The sequence below is a fragment of the Salvelinus sp. IW2-2015 genome, linkage group LG5 (genome assembly GCF_002910315.2).
Source record: "Salvelinus sp. IW2-2015 linkage group LG5, ASM291031v2, whole genome shotgun sequence".
NCBI classification, from domain to species: domain Eukaryota; kingdom Metazoa; phylum Chordata; class Actinopteri; order Salmoniformes; family Salmonidae; genus Salvelinus; species Salvelinus sp. IW2-2015.
In genome coordinates, this window is record NC_036844.1 from 19,437,449 (window position 1) to 19,465,089 (window position 27,641).

General features: G+C 42.7%; 1 protein-coding gene across 1 annotated transcript in view; it reads left to right on the forward strand.

The window, feature by feature from the left end:
* rgs3a (regulator of G protein signaling 3a) overlaps nt 1-27,641 on the forward strand; it is a 108,125-nt gene that overhangs the window by 60,228 nt on the left and 20,256 nt on the right. The window contains exon 3 of the mRNA XM_023987698.2: nt 24,547-24,617. Coding sequence (XP_023843466.1) covers nt 24,547-24,617 — 71 coding nt within the window. The remainder of the gene's footprint in view (nt 1-24,546; nt 24,618-27,641) is intronic.

The following is a 27,641-nucleotide window of genomic DNA, read 5'->3' on the forward strand; positions in this document are numbered from 1 at the left end:
TCTCAATGGTCGGGGGTGCTTGGGACATCATCAGATGGAACTAGTGTCACAGCTAAGCCCCGAGCACATGAACGTCACACCTAAAAATGGCCCGTGAACAATTTGACCTTCTTCTCTGCAAATAGATCACACAATGCACAGTATCCCCTCTGAAAGCTAAAGTAAATACTCCCTCACTGTCATACAGCTTAGTAATACGATTCACACTATGATTAAACTCACCTACTTTATCTCTCTGACTATCTGCTACCTCTATCTGTCACGTCTCCTCCATTCATCCATTCAGCACTTGTTAAACAAGACAGTTGACTCAATAGTCTGGAAGTGATTGATGTTTTGTAATTAAGGCACCAGGGTAGTATGAATTAATGCTATCAAATTAAATCCACACCTAACGATAATTAAAAAAATAAATAATCTAATTCAAGTGAACAGGAGCGTTCACACTACAACGATAACTACAAAAAGAGTGGAGAATGATAACGGGAGCTATGGTTTAAAAATGTAGGCCTGATTAATAGTGGAGCGCATGTCCGGAACTGCAGACTGATTTTTTCATAATATGTTCACTTTTTTTCATTCACTTCGACAAGTAAATATTTATAGACCTACTATTTAGCTAATGAATGGCCTAATATCTAGATAATATTTCTTACTTCGGTTACACTATAGCGTCTCTCATCCAGCTGTTCCTGAGGACATTGGTTTGTAGAATAGTTTGTTTTATACTAGGCCTAATAGCCTTTTCGCAATAAGAAACAATTCAGCTAATTGCTGAATATAAAATAGGCCTTGGCCAAATGATCTGTCAGGGAAAGTTAAGGAGAGAGAGTGCATTGGTGTGATCACTTTGTCCTGTGATGTTATTAAGATTGTTGCACTGACCATTGCTGACCAACTGATCAACTGACTTTATGCAGAATCAATTGAAGAGGCAATAATACTTCTGGGGTTTGTGAGAAGCAGTAGTATTATAATCATGTTCTGGTAGGACAAGACTGTCTTCAGTTAGTTTGTCATGGTATGTGAGGACCACAAAGACCAGACCACAGAGTTGAGCTGTATTGCTCTCCTCCTCTGTCCAGAAGAAGGATATAGAGTGGTCTAAAGGAGAGAGAGAGAGGGAGAGAGGGATAGACAGAGTGAGGGAGGGATGTTGCAGGGCAGAAACACAGTAGGCCTACAAAACAGAACAGAACAGAATGGAACGGAACATTTGCTCCTGTTCTATAATGTAATTTGTATCATCGTTAAGCCATTCACTGTTCTCTCCAATAGGAACCAGATGGAGATGAGAGAAAAAGTTGATCACTAACATTTGTATTTGATGTCGAGGCACATTCAGGTCATGAATTTCGGTTCATGGAGGAAGACTTCGTGTTTTACTTAGCTGAAAAGCAATTCAAGTAGAAGCCAATTTCCAATAAAAGTGCTGGCCTTGAGAAAGTACATGGCTGAATTGCAGTATCAAGGCCAGGGAGCTTTCCAGTGAGGTTATAACTCTGTCCTCTCTGTGTAGTTTGCCTTAATGTCAAGTGTGTGTGGGTCTGTCACTACCTGCTGTTAGTACAGACTATTCAAAGTAGTCCAGTATCAATACAACACATTACACAATATCTCTTTGAGTCCTGGAAGAAAAGTTCCCTTGTTAAGCAATTGTCACCAATAAAAGTTACTTCAGCTGACACTTCCCCATCTGCATTTTATCAAAACACTTTAACTACTTGAACTCTCACCTCCTTTCTGACCAGATCTGGGCTTTGGATCATACTGGGCAACATGTTTCTGGTGTAGTTCCTCAGCTGGTAGCTAGAGTGCACAGTGAGAGAAGAGCACAGCTTTGCTGTGAAAAGGCCTCTTATTCTGACCTTTACAGTGCATAACAACAGTCCCAACAGCCAGTTAGCAAGCCAAGTCACTACATGGCAAACACAATGCAGGTTTCCATTGACCCAGTTTTGTTCAACACGGGTGGATTTTTATTTTGTCAAACTTTCTTTATTGTGACAAATGATGATGGAAACTGTGTCTTTCAAATAAATTATGATTGTTGAATCATTTTGAAGGTATGCGATGCAATTGATTTTATCATACAGTGCATTTGGAAAGTATTCAGACCCCTTGACTTTTTCCACATTTTGTTAAATTACAGCCTTATTCTAAAATGGATTTAAAAAAAAATACAAATCCTCATCAGTCTACACACAATACCCCATAATGACGAAGCGAAAACAGGTTTTTAGAAATGTTTGCAAATTTATAAAGATTAAAAAACAGAAGTACTTTATTTACATAGGTATTCAGACCCTTTGCTATGAGACTCGAAATTTAGCTCAGGTACATCTTGTTTCCATTGATCATCCTTCATATGTTTCTAGAACTTGATTGGAGTCCACCTGTGGTAAATTCAATTGATTGGACATGATTTGGAAAGGCACACACCTGTCTATTTAAGGTCCCACAGTTGACAGTACAAAAACCAGCCATGAGGTCAAAGGAATTGTCCGTAGAGCTCCAAGACAGGATTGTGTTGAGACACAGGAAGCTCTGGGGAAGGGTACCAAATTTTTTTGCAGCATTGATGGTCCCCAATAACACTGTGGTCTCCATCATTCTTAAATGGAAGAAGTTTGGAACCACCAAGATTCTTCCTAGAGCTGGCCGTCCGGCCAAACTGAGCAATCGTGGCACAAGGGCTTGGTCAGGGAGGTGAACAATAACCGAGTTCCTCTGTGAAGATGGGAGAACCTTCCAGAAGGACAACCATCTCTGCAGCACTCCATCAATCAGGCCTTTATGGTAGAGTGGCCAGATGAAAGCCACTCTTCAGTAAAAGGCAAATGCCAGCCCTCTTGGAGTTTGCCAAAAGGCACCTAAAGGACTCTCAGACCATGAGAAACAAGATTCTTTGGTCTGATGAAACCAAGATTGAACTCTTTGGCCTGAATGCCAGCGTCACGTCTGGAGGAAACCTGACACCATACATCCCATGCTGTGGGGATGTTTTTCAGCGGCAGGGACTTCAGGAGGAATGACTTTGATAGCAGCAATGAAACTATTTAGCTGTCACGTTCCTGACCTGTTTTATGTTATTTTTGTATGTGTTTAGTTGGTCAGGGCGTGAGTTGGGGTGGGCATTCTATGTTTTGTGTTTCTATGTTTAGGTCACTTGTAATTAGCCTTATATGGTTCTCAATCAGGGACAGGTGTTTGACGTTTCCTCTGATTGAGAACCATATATAGGTTGGCTGTTCACACTGTTTGTTTGTGGGTGATTGTCTCCTGTGTCTGTGTTTGTTTGCACCACACGGGACTGTTTCGTTTGTTCGTTCGGTTTATGTAGTCTGTTCCTGTTTCATGCGTTCTTCACGTTATATGTAAGTTCGTGTCCAGGTCTGTCTACATCGGTATTTTGTTTTGTAGTTTATCAAGTGTATTTCGGTTCAGTGTTCGTCGTGTCTAATAAATTCATGATGTCTACATACCTCGCTGCACATTGGTCTTCCGATCCCTCTCTCCTCTCCTCGTCTGAGGAGGAGGAATATGACGACTACCGTTACATTAGCTAGTAAGAGGAGATCTCTCAACAATCACTCTCATGAGCACATTGGTACTAGTCTGGGCTTGGTTAGATAAATAGCAAAGGGCTAAGTACTCTTGACAAATGAAGGTGATACCATATGGTTTCTGGCATTGTCTCAAAATCATAAAGTCTCTGAAATGTATTCTTTATTGTTTCCATAATGAAAGGTACCCTAGCAATGTTGTCTCCCCTGCTCTCAACGATCCTGCCAAATTACTCAGTATCACAATAGCCTTTGGATGCACACGTGCAAGCCTTCTCCATCCCTCCATCCTGAATTAAATTCATATTCTCCTCCTCCCTCCCTCTCTTTGTAATCTCTTGTATTTTGGCCTGGCACGTGCCACTCTTACTTTTCCTCAAGCATTTCCTTAATGTTCCTCTCCTCTGATCCTTCCACGTCTCATCTATTAAACTCCCTATTGTAGAAGATCATGTCTAGGTGGTGGGTATGTGAGATGATGTCTGTATGTGATAGAATTTGAGTGTATGTAATTGCCCTCGAGGGAAAAAGAGAGAGAAAGATAAATATAATCTGTATATCTGTTCATGTGATCGTATTAGTCTGAGTTGGTAGATGATGGTGTGTGTCATTGTGTGTGTGTGTGTGTGTGTGTGTGTGCACGTGTGTGTGAGAGAGTCTGAGTATATGTTTTATGTCGGTATGTGTGTATAAATCTGAGTATTAAGTGTGTGTGTATGAAACAATTGGTGTCTTCTCTCAATGCGTGCTTCACTGAGCATAGTTGTAGATAAACCAACTGTCCAGTAGGAGGTGCTTCCCAGCATTAATCATGGAAACTCATACATGGAAATTTATATTTAAATATTGTATTTTTCTTAGAGTAATTGTCATGATTTTTTAAATATGTTGACTTGTAAAAAACAATGGGAAACCTTTAAGGAAAGCATTCTCAAAACACACAAATTTCTTATAAAATTCACAGATGACTCATATTATTCATATAATTAGTTTCATGTATGTCATACCATATCTATGTAGGAAATTCACCAAAATCATGTATTCAATTGTGCATATCATCACTCTTTTCCATATGGGGAAATAGATTGGTGGAAGTACATACATGCTGTCAGGGCATACGTATACATACAGTATATATATTGTAACGATCTTCTTCATCTGAGGAACAGGAAAGATCGGACCAAAACGCAGCGTGGTAAGTGTCCATGTTAATTTATTATAACTGAACACAAAAATACAAAATAACAAAGTGAATGTAAGAAACGAAAATCTAAACAGTCCTGAAAGGTGCAACAACACAAAACAGGAAACAACTACCCACAAACCACAGGTGGGAAAAGGCTACCTAAGTATGGTTCTCAATCAGAGACAACGATAGACAGCTGCCTCTGATTGAGAACCACACCCGGCCAAACACATAGAAACAGAAAACATAGAACAAAAACATAGAATGCCCACCCCAACTCACGCCCTGACCAAAATAGAGACATAAAAAAGGAACTAAGGTCAGGGCGTGACATATACAGTATGTGTATATATGTGTATATATATTTAGGTGTGAAGTCATTACGTCCAGCTGTTTCTATCGACGCGACAGTTCAATGGAAATGCACCCTAGCAGCAAATTGTCGCATCTATTTTCTCTGCAAACTTTCTAAATGTCGACAAAAAAAATCACAGGAGAAGGTAATGGAAACATAGCTACAGTGCTAAATCTATAACTTTCGCTCTGCCAGCGGTTTAGGGAACGACAACTGAAAAACGAGATATAGACAAAGAGTTGTGAGGGGTGCCTAGAGTAGTGTTGTGGTAGTAAAGTTCCAGGCTGAAGCAGAACGACTGTAACATTGACATTGTCCCGTTCTGTTATCTTAGCTAGCTCCTAAACATATGTAACGATGCTACGTGGTCTACAGTATCAGTGTTTCTCTATGTTTCAGAGAACACAGCTGCGGTTACAGAAGCATTTAGCACAGGACACAACTGAGTGTACCACTCCAAACCACTGGCCAAACGGGTGGCTGTATTCTGGTTGTCTGCGACAATCTGAGGGGACAAAGGGTCATCGGGGGTCAGTCTCATGTGGAACATTGGAGCTGGATGCGTCCAGTGAAACACTGAATGGGTAACATGTAAATATTTGCAGTGTGGAGTAAACGGTTTGGGTGTACAGGACATTCAACCCACGCCAAGGCCCGTCTAGTCTAGTCTCCATTTAAAAATACCTGACTGGAGCACGTGGGTTTTTAAAATGGCTTTTGATGTATCGTATTTTACAGTTCATCTTGTCTTGACTGGCGTTTATATAGTAATTGAATCACATGTTTTATTGACATTACAAGTACAATACATGAGGTAGGCCTATAGCAGGAGACTTTCTCAGTGGGTTTTGTGAGGTTTGTACCCAATCATCCCGAGTAAGGTTTTCACCACTTCTTCCCCGTGACCATTACTAATGGGTTTAGAACAGCATATATGAACTCACCGTCCTTTTATCCAAACTTGATGCTCATGATACATGTGCCATTGTTTGTCCAGCTCCAACATCATCATCAGGGAGGTTTTGGGAAGAAGAAGAAAGGGAGGATATGATTGTAAGTGTGTGTGTGTGTGTGTGTGTGTGTGTGTGTGTGTGCATCTGTGTGTAAAGAGGCATTAACGTGGAAAGGATAAGCCTTTATTGTCCATATCCTGTATCACTCTGTCATAGAGTAAACTAAGGCACTGGCATAGCTTACATAACCCTGGGTAGCCACATTTTCTTAGGGGAAGAAACCCTCGTCAGTTGTTGTAAAAATGAAGGATCAGGGGTCTTTTTGTTGTCTGGGTCTTGAGTGTTAATCTCCCATTTTGGCTTCTCTCTCTAACTCTCTCCGTTTTGATGACCAGTTGGCAAGTCCTGCTAGGATTAGAGCTGATGGATGTGAAGAATGGGGTTGTGGAGGAATTCAGCTTTCGGGGAAAGAGGCAGGTGTACTGTTGAGAATGGAGCATAAGTCAAGGTAGAAGACACATTAATGATGAAGTAGGCCTTGTGTTTTGATGGCTATTGCCGTGGTTACACCTCTGAGACAAATGTTCCAAAAGTCCAATGCAGTGCAATGTTGTTCATAAACGATGGTTTGAATTCCATCCTATGAAGCTTTGGCCAAAAGTAGTGTACAACGTAGGGAATAGGGAGCCATTTTCTACTCGCCCACAGTCACAATGGCCACCTCTCTGTATTTATACCCATTCCTGAGTGGTCTAGAAACGCAATTCCAGAAGGTATGTGGCCTGATAACACAGTTCCATGTTCCCCACCTCACCCTGTTCGGCTAAGTGTTAGTACATTTGTCCTGCATTAGCTTTATCTAAGTGGATTTGGTATGGATGAGTATTGGCCTGTGACATATTTACTCTTCAAACCTGCTGCATTATTCTGCAAGGTTAGCGCATGATGCTAGGTTATAAAGACAACTTAATGGATGCTTGTGTGGTGCTCTACATGGCATGAATGCCAACCCAGATAAAGATAGATGTAATGGATAAAGCATGATCCAAATGCACTTCAGTGTGCTGGGGTAAATATACTGTGAGACTTGAGGATGGACACATTTAGATCTGGGAGAATGCTAGCTAAATATATGCATTCTCCAAGGGGATGGCGCTTGACAGGCAGGAAGAGTGGAAGACATTTTGGCTCTGACATGAGAGGGGAAGAGCAGGCTCGCAGGGTGACTACAATAGCGGGTCTTCTTAGAAGAGCGATCAGAATGAGGTTGTCATGGGCTTATGAAGGAGTGTCAGAATGTTCTGATGTGGAGGCCTTTCTCTGTAACGTTGGCTGTCTGTCAAAACCTCCCTGCTTTATTGTTTTACTGCTCGATTTTCCAAGAGATAATACAGGCCATAGTTAAACTAGAGGACTCTGTGTGCTTTTGTTTAACTTTTTATATGCCGTTTCATTTGGAAATGGTAGACATTGGCCCTGCACACTGACAAACTGTTTTCATTATTTACTGTTCTTCACGACTGCGAAAGTGCCAAATATTACAGCTCTGTAATGCAATAATGCATTTGGCCAGCACTTGCAGAAATGTTTATGTGTGTGTTTGTAACCAAGTGGAAACAACAGAGAGAAAGAGGGTGAGAGAACCAAGTGGAGAGGAGAGAGTGAGTGATTGAGTGAGTGAGTGGTGATCAAAGATTGGAGAGAGAGAGAGAGCATAGTGACTGAAGACAGGGAAGAGAGAGAGAAGAGGCAGAAGAGAGAGAGAGAGAAGAGAGAATCAAGTGAGAGCAGAGAGAAGGGAGAAATCAAGTGGAGAGGAGAGTGGAGGAAGGGATAGGGAGGATTCAAGTGAGAGAGAGAGAGGGAGAGAGGGAGTAACAAGCTGGAGGAGAGAGAGAGAGAGAGAGAGAAGAGAGAGAGAGAGAGAGAGAGAGAGAGAGAGAGAGAGAGAGAGAGAGAGAGAGAGAGAGAGAGAGGGAGAAAGAGAGGGAGAGAATCAAGTGGAGAGGAGAGAGGGAGAGAATCAAGTGGAGAGGAGAGAGGGAGATAGGGAGAGAATCAAGTGGAGAGGAGAGAGGGAGTGATATTTGAGGAATGACAGGTCACCAGCTACAGCCACTACAGTGTTGGCCTCCACCCAGCCAGCTGGCTGTTCTCTAATCTAATCGGAGACTCCCTTTGTTGAACAGCTCAATGTCAAAGAAACTATTCAAACTCTTAAGGAGACATTTATTCACAGCCTTAATCTTTAATATTAACATTATATGAATTAGTCTTCTGAATGCTTAGATTTACATTAGCAATTTAGATCAATTCTGTAGGCACTACATACAGTGCATCTGGAAAGTATTCAGACCACATGACTTTTTCCACATTTTGTTACATTACAGCCTTATTCGAAAATTCAATAAATAATTTCCCCCCTCTCATCAATCTACGCACAATACCCCATAATGACAAAGCAAAAACAGGTTTTTAGAAGTTTTTGCTAATTTATTCTAAGTGTTAAATGAAAATGTCACACTTACGTACGTAAGTATTCAGATCTTTTACTCAGTACTTTGTTGAAGCACTTTTGGCAGCGATTACAGCCTCAAGTCTTCTTGGGTATGACGCCACAAGCTTGGCACACCTGTATTTGAGGTTCTCCCATCTCCACAGAGGAACTCTGGAGCTATGTCAGAGTGACCATCGGGTTCTTCGTCACCTCCCTGACCAAGGCCCTTCTCCCCTGATTACTCAGGCGTACCCTGCCCCAGATCTGTGCCTTGACCAAATCCTGTCTCGGAGCTCTACAGATAATTCTTGGTTTTTGCTCTGACATGCACTGTCAACTGTTGGACCTCATATCGACAGGTGTGTGTCTTTTCAAATCATGTCCAATCAATTGAATTTACCACAGGTGGACTCTAATCAAGTTGTAGAAATATCTCAAGGATGATAAATGGAAATAGGATGCATCTGAGCTCAATTTCGAGTCTCATAGCTAAGGGTCTGAATACTTATGTAAATCGGGTATTATTATTATTATTATTATTTTTTTATAAATGTGAAAACATTTCTAAAAACCTGTTTTCTCTCTGTCTTTGTGGGGTATTGTGTGTAGATTGATTTATTTTTATTTAACATTTTAGAAATGGCTGTAACGTTACAAAATGTGGAAAAAGTCAAGGGGTCTGAATAATTTCCGAATGCACTGTATTTAGAAATGTGATCCGAGATCTTCCAGTGGCAAGTACTGTACACGTGTACACTAGACTTTATCATTATTTTGATTACCCTCCCTAAACCCCCAAAGAGCAAGAAGTAGCATAGTTGCAAGGTAATTACTCCCTGGAAGGAAGAAACCTTGAGAGGAACCACTCAGGAGGACATATACAGTTGAAGTTGGAAGTTACATACATTTACATATATTTAAACTCAGTTTTTCACAATTCCTGACATTTAATCCTAAAATTCCCTGTCTTAGGTCAGTTAGGATCACCGCTTTATTTTAACAATGTGAAATGTCAGAATAATAGTAGAGAGAATGATTTATTTCAGCTTATTTCTTTCATCACATTCCCAGTGGGTCAGAAGTTTACATACACTCATTAGCATTTTGTAGCATTGCCTTTAAATTGTTTAACTTGGGTCAAACGTTTCGGGTAGACTTCCACAAGCTTCCCACAATAAGTTAGTGAATTTTGGCCCATCCCTCCTGACAGAGCTGGTGTAACTGAGTCAGGTTTGAAGGCCTCCTTGCTCGCACATGCTTTTTCAGTTCTGCCCACAAATGTTCTACAGGATTGAGGTCAGGGCTTTGTGATGGCCACTCCAATACCTTGACTTTGTTGCCCTTAAGCCATTTTGCCACAACTTTGGAAGTATCCTTGGGGTCATTGTCCATTTGGAAGACCCATTTGCAGCAAAGCTTTAACTTCCTGACTGATGTCTTGAGATTTTGCTTCAATATATCCACATCATTTTCCTCTCTCATGATGCCATCTATTTTGTGAAGTGCACCAGTCCCTCCTGCAGCAAAGCACCCCACAACATGATCTGCCATCCCCTTGCTTCACGGTTGGGATGGTGTTCATTGGCTTGCAAGCCAAACAGTTCTATTTTTGTTTCATCAGACCAGAGGACATTTCTCCAAATAGTATGATCTTTGTCCCATGTGCAGTGCAAACCGTGGTCTGGCTTTTTTATGGCGGTTTTGGAGAAGTGGCTTCTCCCTTGCTGAGCGGCCTTTCAGGTTATGTCGATATAGGACTCGTTTTACTGTGGATATAGATACTTTTTTACCTGTTTCCTCCAGCATTTTCACAAGGTCCTTTGCTGTTGTTCTAGGACTGATTTGCACTTTTTGCACCAAAGTATGTTCATCTCTAGGAGACAGAACGCGTCTCCTTCCTGAGCGGTATGACGGCTGCGTGGTCCCATGGTGTTTATACTTGCGTACTATTGTTTGTACAGATGAATGTGGTACCTTCAGGATGAACCAAACTTGTGGAGGTCTACAATTTTTTTTCTGAGGTCTTGGCTGATTGCTTTTGATTTTCCCATAATGTCAAGCAAAGAGGCACTGAGTTTGAAGGTAGGCCTTGAAATACATCCACAGGTACACCTGCAATTGACTCAAATGATGTCAATTAGCCTCACAGAAGCTTCTAAAGCCATGACATAATTTTCTGGAATTTTCCAAGCTGTTTAAAGGCATGGTCAACATAGTGTATGTGAACTTCTGACCCACTGGAATTGTGATACAGTGAATTATAAGTGAAATAATCTGACTGTAACCAATTGTTGGAAAAATTACTTGTGTCATGCATTAAGTAGACATTTGTGGAGTGGTTGAAAAACTAGTTTTAATGACTCCAACCTAAATGTATGTAAACTTCCGACTTCAACTTTACCTGTCCTATAATATAATCCTTTAAGATCTAGTACCTTGGAGCTGAAGGTCAACTTGGGAATCAGTATTAGGCTACCAGGTTATGGACTTCGTGTAACGGTTTTCCTCCTCCTCTTCATCCGAAGAGGAGGAGCAGGGATTGAACCAAAATGCAGCGGATTGTGAAGACATAATGATTTATTAAAGTAAATACGGAAAAACACAAAAACGAAATACACTTGAATAATTAACAAAATAACAAAACGGAGTAGACAGACCTGGACATGGAACTTACAATAAACACGAAGAACTCACGAACAGGAACAGACTACAAAAACCGAGACAGTCCCGTATGGTGCGACAAACACTGACACAGGAGACAACCACCCACAACGAACACTGTGAAACAACCTACCTAAATATGACTCTCAATTAGAGGAAACGCCAAACACCTGCCTCTAATTGAGAGCCATACCAGGCAACCCTAAACCAACATAGAAACAGAAAACATAGAATGCCCACCCAAACTCACGTCCTGACCAACTAACACATAAAACAAACTAACAGAAATAGGTCAGGAACGTGACACTTCGTCCCAAATGGCATCCTATTACCTTGGGAAGTAGCCATTGTAAACTGCCATTCTGAATGCCTACGCCCATTAGTCTGCAGAATGAAGCCAGGTGGTCTGTCCAGAGGTTCCAACTCCAATCCTCACCAGGTTGCGGTGCTACCGTGTGGACCAGTACACATCCCACTAACCAACCCTCTCGACCTTAAAATCAAGGTCACCCCTGCATTAGCTCCCTCTCGCTCTATAGGGCTCTACAGGAGCTCAGTCCCTCAGCCCCTCAGGCCCTACAGACCTATACAGGGGACTTATTCTGACATGTTTTCTTAAATCCTTGCCACAGTGGCTTGGTTATCCCCAGCTAATGAAGAGAATCCTATTGTTTTTTTTGTGGCATTGATTATGTGACTGATTCCTCCAACAAGCTCTCACAGTCTCACGTCAGAATTAGACGTTCGTGTTTCTCAAACTTCAAATTCAAAGTTGTTCCAAGCGTCAAATTTAGAAAGTGTTCAAGGATAAGTTAAGGCATTAACTCAGAATTGTTATGGTTAGGGTTAAGTTTATGCATTAACTCAGAATTTCTATGGTTAGGGTTAAGTTTAGGCATTACAGTAACTCCAAAATCTTAATGACGAGGCATTAACTCCAAATGGTTAAGGTTTGGGATACACCCATCACATATCTGTTTGTTATTTTTATTGCTGGATTCAAACATGCAAAGTTTTGCACCATAGGCAGATGCTTCCGCCTATCCGCCATCCCCGTCCACAACAACCCAGCAAAACTGAAACCAACTTGAAGGTAACAGCGCTTGTTATTGCCCCTTAGTGGCCAGTTTCCACATCATCTCCCGACGTCCTCAGACATGGATGGCCGTATTACTGACTTGTTTCACGGGTGACCTGGCTGGATTTCTCCAATGCTTTGGCATGCTGTGGTCTTAGCAGCTGCATTGTCAGACAGTGGGAATGGGCTGTGGGAACAGTGTATCTTTACCAATTTAGAGCAAAATGTTGCTTGGCACTGATTCAGGAACAGTGTAGAGGAACATTGGTGTGTGGGGATTTGCTTCTAAGGCCTTATAAAGGGCTTGCGAGCAGAGAGACTGGCAGGGAGAGATGGGCAGTGCACTCAATCATGTTTTATGTGCATAGAGCTTTTTGAAATCTCTATGCACATAATGTACTCAACTTAACAGTAACCCAGGCCCAAAATTCAGATGAGAATTGAAATGTTGACAGGACTGCCATTGCCAAGTGAGGGAGGGATGTAGCTTCTCCGTCCAGCTCCTCTCTTCCCGACAAACCTCTTGTCACTATTTACCTCACTTCCCTCAAAGTGTGTAGTACACAGGCGTAGGTTGGCATACGAGTGTGTGTGGTGACCACAACAAAATGTCCACAACACAGTATCCCTTGACGTCTGGCTGCTGTGAGGAGAAAATCCAGCAGGCCCCTTTCTTCACTCTTCATGCAGTGTGATTGTGTGTATGTGTGTGTATGTGTGTGTGTGTATGTGTGTGTGTAGGTTGGTACTGCCTTTTCGGTGCATTAATGGCACCGGTTGCCATAGCAGTGCTTTGGCAAGTATTGTGTAGAGAGGGATGGGACACACTCACTGTGTCAGTGAACAAGCCGTTCACTTGTTGATAAACACACACTAACTCAGGCACACACTTCCATGCAGTCTAGTTTCAAGTTTCAAGTTTTATCCAAAGTTGTAAGGTTAGTTGGGGCTGGAGGTGAAAGGTGATAATGGTTTATTGCTTGTTTTCTCAAATGTTCATTGCTCTCTCTCCCTTCCTCTTTTTTCTCCCTCTCCCTCTCTCTGTCATTGTCAATCTCTCTCTCTCTATCATACCTCTGTCCCCCCCTCCACTGCCCACCGTGTCACTCGTTCTCTCTCTCCCTTCATCATCTCCTTCATTAGTGCCTGTTCTGTAACCCTTTTCCCTTCCTGAGTGGATGCCAGCTAATTCCATCCCTATGTCACCCTGACTCCTGGTGTGGTGTTTGGGGTGTGTTAGACAGCCAGTTGAGGGGTCTTCATCCCCCTCTGTGTGTAGCACACTGATCCCACAGAGAGAACACAGCTACGTCCCAAATACTGTAGCGCCATATTCCCTATTTGGTGCACTACTGTTGACCAGGACCCATATGGCTCTATAGGACTATATAAGGAATAGAGTGCCATTTGGAGCATGTCCTACAGCACCTTGAACAACAACAGAAAGTGCAGTTATTACAGCCAATAGATCGTATTTATGGCCAGACATTGACAAGTAGTAATCTGTATACTGCACAGTACAAAATCCATGTCATATTCTCCATGTCATCTCTTTTTATCCCTTCTCTATCCTTTTACCTCTTACCTGGCCTGTCCATGTTCATGACTCTAACTACCTCATGGAGTACATTACGTCGTCCCAGTTTCATAACTCTATGACCATAATTTACCCGCGTTCATGTCTCCATATTTAGCATGGAGGCCAATGGTGACAACACCTGTTTGTTTTTTTGTCTGTTCTAGGGAAGGATAATGTTATGAAACGGTTCACTCGTCGTATGCTACTGGTTCACGTCAAGTCACTTACCCAGACCCAAAAATAAGCACATTTTTCAGACCTTATTTTATTTTAGAAATCTAATTTCAGGAATACCAATGTTTAAATAAGGATCATCTTAGGACAATATTTTAGAAGGTTTGGAGAAGCTGCCAAATACTGAACACTGCAGTATGAGGACGGTTGTCACGGTTGTATTATACCAAAACCAACAGGCTTCGCATTGTTAAGAGCTTGAAGAAACATGACATTCTAAATAATGACATCAGGGATTTCTGGTTATCATCCAAAAGCGTTTAGCTTCTCATGGTACTGTAGCTCCTGATGAGGTATTTTACACAGCAAGCGAAAACAAACTTTGAAGCCAAATCGTTGCTAAAGATGATGTTTGTGTCTGCATTCGTCTTGGATTGGTCTTCATTAAAGGTCACTTAAGTCGCAACACTTTGATGTAGCCATAAATAATATTTACAGAGTATTTGACTTCCAGCAGCTTGCATTTTTCACTTTGGTATCTGCACTTGCTTCACAGTACTCAATGCATATAGTAACAAACTAACTTTTAGTTGGAGTTGAGTTGAGGGCATGCTCTAGCCTGGGAATTTAGACTGTTCTCTGCCAGTCTGTCACGGATCCCTCTGGAACATTCATCGCTCAGACCTGGCCCCTATTCCCACTGATTGTATTTGTATATATGTGCCCTTTGTTCACCATGGTGCTGTCCATTATTATTACTATGTCTGTTGTGCGTGTGAGTACCTGTGCTGTGTGTTTTGGGCTGTCGTGCCCTTGTGGATTGCGCAGATGATTACGGGTCTCGTCCCGTGTGATAATTATCGTGCGCTTCTGTTATTTATTCAAGGTACTCCTCGCTCTTTTGTTTGGGTTTCGACCCTGTGTTTTTGTTACGTGTTTGTTTGGTCTTCGTCCCCGTGCCTTTACACGGCACGCCGTAATTTGGGCTGAATAAAACCCCTATTACACATTCCTGTGCCTGTCTCCTGACTCTTTGTTACCAACGTGACACAGTCTATTCTTCTGCCCTGCCATTTTAGTGATATCTTCTTCTGGCTTAGGCAGCAAAGTAGACAGAGTAACTACTGTGTACTGATGATAAAGACAGAGCAATTTACTGCTCAGTTTAGATACCTTTCACTTGGGCTCAGTGCTACTCTACTTAATTTGTTTCTTCTATGGAGAGCAAGATAATGCTGTATTTGAAACATATAAAAGCTTTGAGATTATGTAAATGAAAAATATTCTATGATTAAAATGCATTACTATTACATAATGTGTAGGAAATACAACTACAATATGGTTACATGGTTATAATATGTAACCTATAAGCCTGCTATAAAGCAATAGTGTTGTTTTGTGACGTGCTAGGTGGTGTTCAGCTCATTTGTGATATATCATAGTAAATCATGTGTACATGCACTTTGTTACCTTATGGGGAAACGGATTTCAAAATAGTCCCAGTGTTATCTTATGAAGAGCTAGGTGTTGTGATATATTGGGTAGGGATCTAACTCGCACACAGCCTCCACAGAACAGGATCTGGGTGTTGTTTACCTCTGCTGAGAGGTGGAGGATGACCCGCCGTGACCCAGGTATGGGCGCATGTCTGACCCGCATCATTCCCCAGCTGCTCTCTCTCTATATCTCCCTGTTTACACCATTCCTCCCCTGTCCCCCTCTTCCCTCTTTTCCTGGTACAGCTTTTCACAAACTGCCTTGTTTCACTGACAGCTGAACCTCACCTCTGCGATTCCCCTCAGGTTAACAGAGATTAGTTTTGGGGTCAGGTCTTCAGGTCTCCCCTTCCATCTCCCTTGAGGCATTTCTCATCATAGCTGCACTGGCTGTAATGAAGGTCAGGCAGTCTGACCTTTGACAGGCAGTCTGGGAATGGAGAAGAATTCCTATAGCTAATAATAGTCAGATGGATGCATCGCCATCAAAAATGTTTTTCCTTTAAGAATCCTTCAGGAATTTCATCCTTACGGAAAAGGGTGTGATGCAGCTTGGGGACTGGAAGGCATGCCAAAGCTGTGGCTGAAAATACGTACCAAGGCTGATCAGTGGTTGGAAAAGCCGTTTGGGAACGTCGATAATGTTGAGGCAGATGACCCGCATGGCTTTTTGGAGTCTAAGGAAGCCTGGTTGGTCTATGTGAAGCAAGCCACATTGTTTCACAACATCCTATACACCACAGGAAGTTCTTACTCAGATAGGAAGAAGCCATCTCCTGCATCCCCCTCTTCAAAGGGGGAGACACTCTAGACCCAAACTGTTATAGACCTATATCTATCCTACCCTGCCTTTCTAAGGTCTTCGAAAGGCAAGTTCACAAACAGATCACCGACCATTTCGAATCCCACCGTACCTTCTCCACTATGCAATCTGGTTTCTGAGGTGGTCATGGATGCACCTCAGCCACGCTCAAGATCCTAAACGATATCATAACCGCCATCGATAAAAGACAATACTGTGCAGCTATATTGCAAGTAAAACGAAATGCATGCTCTTCAACCGATCGCTGCCCGCACCTGCCCACCCGTCCAGCATCACTACTCTGGACGGTTCTGACTAGGGAATATGTGAACAATTACAAATACCTAAGTGTCTGGTTAAACTGTAAACTCTCCTTCCAGACTCACATTTAGCATCTCCAATCCAAAATTAAATCTACTTACTCTCGTAAAACTGACTATCCTACCGATCCTTGACTTCGGCAATATCATTTATAAAATAGCCTCCAACACTCTACTCAGCAAATTGTATACAGTCTATCACAGCGCCATCCGTTTTGTCACCAAAGCCCCATATACCACCCACCACTGCGACCTGTATGCTCTTGTTGGCTGGCCCTCGCTTCATATCCGTCGCCAAACCCACTGGCTCCAGGTCATCTATAAGTCTTTGCTAGGTAAAGCCCAGCCTTATCTCAGCTCACTGGTCACCATAGCAGCACCCACCCATAGCAAGCGCTCCAGCAGGTATATTTCACTGGTCGCACCCAAAGCCTATTCCTACTTTGGCTGCCTTTCCTTCCAGTTCTCTGCTGCCAATGACTGGAACGAATTGCAAAAATCACTGAAGCTGGAGACTCATATCTCCCTCACTAACTTTAAGCTTCAGCTGTCAGAGCAGCTCACAGATCACTGCACCTGTACATAGCCCATCTGTAAATATCCCATTCAACTACCTCATTCCCATATTGTAATTTATTTTTTATTTTTTTGTCCTTTGCACCCCAGTATCTCTACTTGCACATTCATCTTCTGCACATCTATCACTCCAGTGTTTAATTGCTAAATTGTAATTACTTCGCCACTATGGCCTATTTATTGCCTTACCTCCCTAATCTTACCTAATTTGCACACACTGTATATAGATTTTTTCCTATTTTGCTATTGACTGTACCATGTGTAACTCTGTGTTGTTGTTTGTGTCGTACTGCTTTGCTTTATCTTGGCCAGGTCGCAGTTGTAAATGAGAACTTGTTCTCAACTGGCCTACCTGGTTAAATAAAGGTGAAATAAATCAAATTAAAAAAGTGCTGAATAACAGCAGGATGAGACTGAGGGGGGGTCAGATTAAAAATAATACACGCACACACCCCCATACACACACAAGCAGGCATGCACACACACACACAAACACACACACAAACAAATGGTATGGGGCTGTACTTATTGTACATGATAGCATCCTATTGATTTTTTTCTTCACTTAGAGTGAGGAGTGGCTTGTTGTTGTGTTTCCTGTCTGTGGTTCATTGAGTTCATCATCAACGACACACACACTGGTTGATTGTGTGAGACTGTATTGGACTTTTCTGAATGTGTATGTGTGTGTGTGTGCGTTTGTGTATCAACGTGTGTGTGTGTGTGTTTGTATCAATGCGTGTATGTATCAATTTGTGTGCCCGTGAGACACTGACAATATCTCCATCTTTCTTGCCCTTTCCTCTTCTCCAGTGGGTGTTGAGTGACATCTGAAGGGACTTTCTGACTAACAATGGAATGTCTTAGGAGGAGAAAATGTACAGTTACACACGGAACACAATAGGAAACATTCACCCTGTAACAGTTACATACAGCTCTGTCTGAACCAACTCTGTTTTAGAATGTCGGTCTAGGAAGCGGTGCCAGGCACAAGGACAGAGCACTAACCCTGGACACTTAAACATTATGTCATTAAGGATATTAAAGAAATTACAATTTAACAATGTGCGCCAGGAATGTGCTATCAAGCCAGTGATGTCAAAGCACTCGCATTAAACAAAGGAACAAGTCCGAAAGTCGGCCATGTTGAAAGGAAAGTTGAAACTTGCCTTTATGTTGTAACGAACTTACGCTTCAACTTTCTCCTGTCTTTACCTCATCCAGCAATGGACTCAAACTTTGATATTGGGTTGCATTTGAGGATATTCACTCATCGAGGATAGCTTTATGTTTAACCTCTGTCCCGGAAAACGTCCTATGTCCTCCATTAGGCCTGTTTTTATTTTTTCCCACTTTTTTGTCAATTTTCACCAAGACCCATTGTTGCTTCCATGCCCCCAGGAGAGAACACAGAGAAGCCTTGTACTATGCTTTTTGTCCTATCCTGTTCCCCCCATTCTCCTCTCCTCCTCGGTCCCCCCTCTCCCCACCAGACTACACAACGTCAGGAAACTGGGTCTAAAGGGTTCACACAAACCCAGACCTGCTTTAATGGAACGAGGGAAAGAAAGAAAGCAGGCCTGAAGGAAAGAAGGAGAAGGCTGGACATTGTCCAAAGGTGAATAGTCAAGTAGTTTTTTTGGTGGAGGAGAGAGAGGGGATGCATGATTAAGGCCAGGGCAGCACGAGTGAACTGCTGAACGGAGGTTGTGTATACAAGGACTAACAGACTGGGGGTCAACCCTTCACCTTGAGGGCTTTACTCTAGGCTGCTTTGCAGTTTGAATTGATTGCAGTGTTTTGAGCAGCAGTTAGTTTAGTGTATGTGTACATCAGTCTATGTGTGAATGAAGTTGTTTTTTGGGGGTGGTTTTACAGAATGTTTGAGTGTGTTTTTTGTTTGTGTGCACTGTACACTGAGAGTACAACATATTAAGAACACCTTCCTAATATTGAGTTGCACAGCCTCAATACAACGTGTCGAAAGCATTTCACAGAGATGCTGGCCAATGTTGATTCCAATGCTTCACACAGTTAGATGTCCTTTGAGTAGTGGACCATTCTTGATACACACGGGAAACTGTTGAGTGTGAAAAGCCCAGCAGTGTTACTGTTTTAAACACAAACCGGCACCTACTACCATACCCCATTCAAAGGCACTTAAATCTTTTGTTTTGCCCATTCACCCTCTGAATGGCACACATACACAATTCATGTGTTAATTGTCTCAAGACTTAGAAATCCTTCTTTAACCTGTCTCCTCCCCTTCATCTACACTGATTGAAGTGGATTTAACAAGTGATATCAACAAGGGATCATAGCTTTCACCTGGATTCACCTGGTCAGTCTATGTCATGGAAAGATCAGGTGTTCTTAATGTGTATTTCTGTGGTAGTGTTTGTATGTGCTGTATGTGTGAATATGTACCGTATTTGTGTAGAGTGTTTATTTGTGTTCAATGTTTGCGAGAAACATGAGATTATGTGAATGTGTGTGTTCTCCTTCTCTCTTTCTACTCATGCCATATCCCAGCTCTCTGTTATCAGGGAACAGCAGGCCAGCGGTGTGACTGCCAGCTGATGTTCTGAACCACAACAACCCTCACTGAGTGCCATGTCACATCGTTGATACATAGATTAGGTGTGTGTGTGTGTGTGTGTGAGTGTGCGTGTGTGTGTGTATGGGTGGCATATGTGCATCCATGAGTGTGAGTAAGTGTGTGTGTGTGTGTGTGACCGATCAACCCCCCATCACCCCACACCATCATCCCTCCTCCGCTCTGAACCCCTTGGCCTGGGAGTGTACATTGGCAGGCCCACTGGTGTCTCTTCTCAGTGGAGCATGTGAGAGAGTGTTCCTGCTGTGGACCACTGCTATACAGCCATTGGGGCGCAGGGCTATATATACAATGCATTCGGAAAGTATTCAGACCCCGTTGATATTTCTACATTTTGTTACGTTACAGCCTTATTCTAAAATGAATTACGTTCATTTTTACCTCTTCAATCTACAAACAATACCCTATAATGACAAAGCAAAAACAGGTTTTTAGAAATGTTTGCAAATGTCTTAAAAATAAAATCTGAAATATCACATTTACATAAGTATTCAGACCCTTTACTCAGTATTTGTTGAAGCACCTTTGGCAGCGATTACAGCCATGAATCTTCATGGGTATGGCGCTACAAGCTTGGCACACCTGTATTTGGGGAGTTTCTCCCAATCTTCTTTGCAGATCCTCTCAAGCTCTGTCAGGTTAGATGGGGAGCGTCTCTGCACAGCTATTTTTCAGGTCTCTCCAGAGATCGGGTTCAAGTCCGGGCTCTGGCTGGGCCACTCAAGGACATTCAAAGACTTGTCCCGAAGCCACCGCTGCGTTGTCTTGGCTGTGTGCTTAGGGTCATTGTCCTGTTGGAAGGTGAACCTTCGCCCCAGTCTGTGGCCGTGAGTGCTCTGAAGCAGGTTTTGATCAAGGATCTCGCTGTACTTTGTTATATTCATCTTTCCCTCGATCCTGACTAGTCTCCCAGTCTCTGCTGCTGAATAACATCCCCACAGCATGATGCTGCAAACCGTGTCAATATATCCTCCAAACACCGACTTCCAGGGCATTATCACTTTTATACAACAGGTTACCGACACATTCAAATAATGATTGACCTATTTTCATAAAAAACATTATTATGATGAGTTTATTCACACTATTTCATCCTTCCACTAGTTATAGTCCCAACACAATTCTAAGGTAGCTACCCAAGCCAGTTGGTTCTTTGATCTATTGGTTCGGTTGCCAGAGCCGCAACCCAGTGAAGTATTTTTGTTCTGTACCTACGCCAGTCATTGGTTCTAAATGTTCCAGTGCCATTCTGGCTGGCAACGTTCTTATCCCTTGCTTTCTAGCTAGCTAGCTAACTACGGCTAACTTACAGTCACGCCAAACAGTGCAGCCAGAATAAGAGTAGTAGCTGTATTTGCATTTGTTGAAGCTGTTTTCTAGTGACATTTATTTGGAGACATCCATAACAGTGAGTTAATTATTTCGCCTTGCATAGAAAATGTGCTCTCTCGTCGGGACACTGTTGTTCAGAGGAGCTAGCCAACAACACAGCTAACACAATGCATTTTGTTTTGTTTGACCTGTTGACATTTCTTTGTATATATCCATAAAAATGATGCCAGCTGATTCATGATTTCAACTTGCTGAGAAAAGCTGTCTGCCTGTCTGTTTCGTCTCGACTCCCAAAAAGGTTAATTACTATGGGACAGCTGGAGATCGAATTTCAATATTGAAACCATGTTGCAACTGTCGAAGAGACAGACAGCAAGGTTTATACAAACCTCCGCTGTTGAAAACCAAATGCCACTCTAAAAGAAATGTGAGATAATGTCTAGATGCATTTTATAGTGGAGATCAAGTTTTTAAATTGCCTGGCTGGGCTAATGAGACAGTTGGTTGTGCAGTGAGATGGAACAGAGTAAATAGGCATTTCAATGTCCTAGCTTTAGCCGGTGGTAACTTGTGGAATAGAGACCGGCTGGAATGGGGTTTTAACCAATCAGAATACCAGGATTAGACCCACCCATTGTATAACATGCACTATCTCATCACTTATTCAAATTGTTATACCTGTATTTGAATCTTAACACCTATATTTTCAAGGTTACTTTATAGATAACCTCAGAATGTCTTCTTATAGCATTATTATGTAGTAGGTATTAAGGTTATACCTAGGTACGTACAAAACAGGTTGTACAGTATCTTAGGTTTCAACATGCTATTGTATTCACTCTGTCTAGGTATTCAGTCAGTAAGTAGTTCTAGGTTATGTTGCCATGTTCCTCCTATAAGAAACGACACGCCTTCACGGCGGAAATGACCACCCTGAACTTGGTCTACATCACGTAACCAGATGCAATCCTACATTAAGTGAAAAATGAGTCTTTATCAACAGAGTACAGAATGTTTGGAAAATCTGAAATCTCCGTCCTTATTGTCGGCAATGGTCATGTTACAAAAACCTACCGGTGTGTTTGTAGTAGGGAACCCATAAACATTCCCTTTAAGACACAGATTAGAAGGGAGTCAATGTGTTCCTGTTGGTCGTAATGGATCTTAATGGCAGTTGGAGGGTTGTTTCAAAACGTCACGTGAGCCTGGCATTGAGTGCTTTATGGGTTGAAGGGGCTTGCAACATGAGGACCATGCCTTTCATTGACTTCCTCCCCATGGCTGGAACCTCATTGTGTGTCTTAATTTGGGGCTCCCTACTAAAGGCTATAGCAGATGGTGTGTGTGTGTGTTGTGTTGTGTGTGTGTGTGTGTGTGTTGTGTGTGTGTGTGTGTGTGTTGTGTGTGTGTGTGTGTGTGTGTGTGTGTGTGTGTGTGTGTGTGTGTGTGTGGTGTGTGGTGTGTGTGTTGTGTGTGGTGTGTTGTGTTGTGTGTGTGTGTGTGTGTGTGTTGTCAGAACAGACAGACAGACAGACAGACAGACAGACAGACAGACAGACAGCAGACAGACAGACAGACAGACAGACAGACAGACAGACAGACAGAGGTGTAGGCAAAAGCAGACCGTGTTCTCCTGTTTCCATGGTCTATAAAATAGAGTTGTGACCTCTGGATTAACTAGTTCTACAGTAAACCCTGGAGTAAAGAGCAGGAGGCCTGGTCGGCGTGACTCCCCCCCTTGTCCTCTCTGGTTTCTGGGGGAAAGCCTGGCAAATGCTCCCTGGGGTCTGGGGCACCCTGGTTCTCATGTTTCCCCGCTAAGATTAGACACTCATTTTGATGTTGCTGCTGACCCTACTGACCTAATGGGGGATCTGGTAGTTGCACTGTTCTCAGGTTTCCCTATAGTAGATGAGTAGTGTGGTGTGTGTGAGTGTGTGTGTCAGTCCTGAGCTTCTGGGGCTTGGAGGAGACAGGCGGCTGCTAATGACTACACACACATACTGTAGCTACAGTAATACTGACGCTAAGACTGTTGTACATTATACAGTTGTTCCTCATTTGTACGTAGTCATGCATTAGCTCAGAAAATATTTTGTCCTTGTGTCGTTTTCCATTTTAGCACTGAGCGTTGATCTTTAGATGCCAGTTTACAGAAGCTGTTTGCTTACTGTTTCGGTGTATTGTTTTGGTCTGCATCCTACGTTCAGTCACACCTTCAGCAGTGCAATGGGAACCATTCAACTCTGTGGTGGAAACAGTGGCCAGATAACTGATTATATGTGCTTTACACTGGGACTTGTTGAATAGGTGTCCACTTCCAGTAATATGGGTAGGAGGTGTTACCAGTTTCAGTTTGACTTTGATTATGTTTAAGATGGCACTGACCTCAAACTATGTACACATGTTTAATGTCTGTGAACTCCTTTCCAACTGTGATACAATAACACAATGAAGTGCTTTTTTAGGCAGTGTACATGTTATGTTATTCTCATATGTCACTTTGGACACAGGCGGATATAAACTATACTGTGTACCTAATGTATCGGGAAATTGGTGCCCAGGAGACCATTGCCGAGAAAAAACACTTAATGTCTCAGTGCAATAACAGCCACACACACACACAACACACAAACACGCACACCACCAACACACACACACCACACACACACCACACACACACACACACACACACACACACACACACACACACACCACCACACACCACACACACACCACACACCACACACACACACACACACACACACACACACCACACACACACACACAACACACACATTGTGTATGGTGATCTGTGCCCAGACTTCTGCTCAGATTCAAAGTGTGTTCTCACGACACAATGGCCATATTTCTACAGTAAGGGACACACCACTCACGTGCTGTCCCTAACATGCTGAAGTCTCGCACTCCTCCACTCCTCCCCCTCTTTTCTTTCTCAGCCAATCAGAGATACAGGGTCTTTGGAAGTGTAATGTGACACTGAGGCCTATAGGCTTAATAGTGGCCAGGGCTGTGTCACACGCACGCACGCACGCACGCACGCACGCACGCACGCACGCACGCACGCACGCACGCACGCACGCACACACACACACACCAGGAGGAGTATGTACTGGGATGCTGTTGAGGATTAACCAGAGCGGCGGCAGGCTGTGTGTGTTACGGACAGGACTACACTCTACCTCTAACACACTGCATACTTTATCCTAGGGACCCACAGCAGGGACTAGTGAATCTAGGGACTAGAGGCCGTGTGAGGATCTAGGGATCCATCTGTGTTGTGACTGAGGAGACTGGATGATGCAGTGTGTGCTCTCCCTTCTCTCACTTCAGCTCAGTGCCGGATCCCCATGCAGCTGTGAAGTTGGCCCCGAAGGGTCCAAGAAGAAGAAATCCAAGAACCTGTAAGTAACCAAACAACCTTTGATTGACTGTTTCCTGTCTTTGGTTTTCTGTCTTATTTTCTCTATAGTTGAAAATGAGAAATGTCTTTGTGTGGTCAATGGGAAATCTCATGTCATGTGTTCTAGCAATGCAGATATTTGATCAAACTAGCATTAATAATGCTGCTTTATGGAGTTTCCCTATTTGACGTAAGCAGGATACCTGAACATGGTTGAATAAGAGAATGTCCCAAAAATTGGGGTTTCTTTTGTTCCCCATTCTTGACCGTGAATTAAACTCTGAATACAATTTTGAAATTGTTGTAGATCTATTAACCTTTATAAGCCAAAGACAAAGATCTTAATTCATTATTGGGGTAGTGTGGTGTAACCCATTTTTTTTTTCCTTATACATGGATTTCCCTGCTGTATACAGTACAGTGTCACCTCACATTAATGCCATTATCCTTAATGCTATTGCCTCATGGCTATCAGACACAGCTCAAGCCACAAGCCCAAGCGTGCCATCCGCTCTCCCATACACTGTTAAAACAGGTGTCAGATCCACTGTTGAATGCTAATGTTTTGAATAAGCCTATGAGGGTATGTATGTTAAGAGGTGTGTGCTCATTGAGACAGTGAATGGCTATTGAGTCTGGTTCAGCTGATTGGCGGATTGGGAGTCTTAACCGAAATAAATCCCTGGCCTGAAGGGATTGTGAATGCATTGCACCATGGAGTGGAGAGGGAGAATTAACTTCATCAATGGCAGATGATCTCCATTCACTTCCTTAGGTGTTAGATGGTATCTGCGTGTGTGTGTCAAATGTGTATATTGTGAAATTAGCGTGTGTGTGTGTGTGTGTGTGTGTGTGTGTGTGTGTGTGTGTGTGTGTGTGTGTGTGTGTGTGTGTGTGTGTGTGTGTGTGTGTGTGTGTGTGTTGTAGACCTAGATTCATATACTATTTCAAATATCTCAATTACTTTCACAACATACATTTGAAAGTAAGCATTCAGATATATTTGTTGTATTTTGAAATACATTTGGGAAGTATTTGAAAATAGTCAAATACACATAGTCAAATACCTCCAATGCATTTAACACATATATTTGAAAATAGTATTTGAAATAATGTAGAACTTCAATTAAATGCTGAGTCTCAAATAGCTGCCTGTCACTTTAAATTCAGCAAATAAATGTCTGTTTCAAATAAACACGGGGTCTAAATGAATTGTTTGCAAGGTTACCATGAATTGTTTCATGTTTAATGTTTAATTTGTTCTGTTAAATAATTCAGTAATATATTTTTTTATAGGCATCATCTGTTTTTATCGCCAGTAAGAAACTGCTAGCCATTGGCTGCATAACAGCTGAGAACATATAAACATGTACACAAACATGCATTACTGATGCCACACACACACTCACAAACACATACACTTTCACACTCACCACATGCGCTGCTGCTAGTCACTTTACCCTACACTATATGTACAGTACATAAACTCAGCAAAAAAGAAACGTCCCTTTTACAGGACCCTGTCTTTCAAAGATAATTCATAAAAATCCAAATTAACTTCACAGATCTTCATTGTAAAGTGTTTAAACACTGTTTCCCATGCTTGTTCAAACGTACATCAAAAAAAAACAAAATTACAATAGCTAAAACTACTATGACTAAATCTGAACATGCACCTGTGGAACGGTCATTAAGACATTAACAGCTTACAGACGGTAGGCAATTAAGGTCACCGTTATGAAAACTTAGGACACATAAAGGCCTTCTACTGACTCTGAAAAACACCAAAAGAAAGATGCCCAGGGTCCCTGGTCATCTGCGTGAATGTGCCTTAGGCATGCTGCAAGGAGGCATGAGGACTGCAGATGTTGGCCAGGGCAATACATTTCCATGTCCGTACTGTGAGACGCCTAAAAAGACAGCGCGACAGGAGACAGACGGACAGCTGATCGTCCTCGCAGTGGCAGAACCACATGTAACAACACCTGCACAGGATCGGTACATCGAACATCACACCTGCGGGACAGGTACAGGATAGCAACAACAACTGCCCGAGTTACACCAGAAACGCACAATCCCCATCAGTGCTCAGACTGTCCGCAATAGGCTGAGAGAGCCTGGACTGAGGGCTTGTAGGCCTGTTGTAAGACAGGTCCTCACAAGACATCCAGACAACAACATCGCCGGACCAGACAGGACTGGCAAAAGTCATGGTTTTTGGCGGCCCCACATTTCTTTTGTGGGGCCGCACAGCCCTCCATGTGCTCGCCAGAGGTAGCCTGACCTGCCATTAGGTACCGAGATGAGATCCTCAGACCCCTTGTGAGACCATATGCTGACACATGCACATTTGTGGCCTGCTGGAGATCATTTTGCAGGGCTCTGGCAGTGCTCCTCCTTGCACAAAGGCGGAGGTAGCGGTCCTGCTGCTGGGTTGTTGCCCTTCTACGGCCTCCTCCACGCTCCTGATGACTGGCCTGTCTCATGGTAGCGCCTCCATGCTCTGGACACTACGCTGACAGACACAAGCAAACCTTCTTGCCACAGCTCGCATTGATGTGCCATCCTGGATGAGCTGCACTACCTGAGCCACTTGTTGGGTTGTAGACTCCGTCTCATGCTACCACTAGAGTGAAAGCACCACCAGCATTCAAAGTGACCAAAACATCAGCCAGGAAGCATAGGAACTGAGAAGTGGTCGTGGTCACCACCTGCAGAACCACTCCTTTATTGGGGGTGTCTTGCTAATTGCCTATATTTCCACCTTTTGTCTATTCCATTTGCACAACAGCATGTGAAATGTATTGTCAATCAGTGTTGCTCCTAAGTGGACAGTTTGATTTCACAGAAGTGTGATTGACTTGGAGTTACATTGGGTTGTTTAAGTGTTCCCTTTATTTTTTTGAGCAGTGTATATAACTTACATGCTAATGTTATTAGCCACTACTTGACAAAGAGTTTACATTCAGATAAAGGTGACACCCCTAGGCCATGAGATGGTTACCTGTCATGAACCACTCCCCCC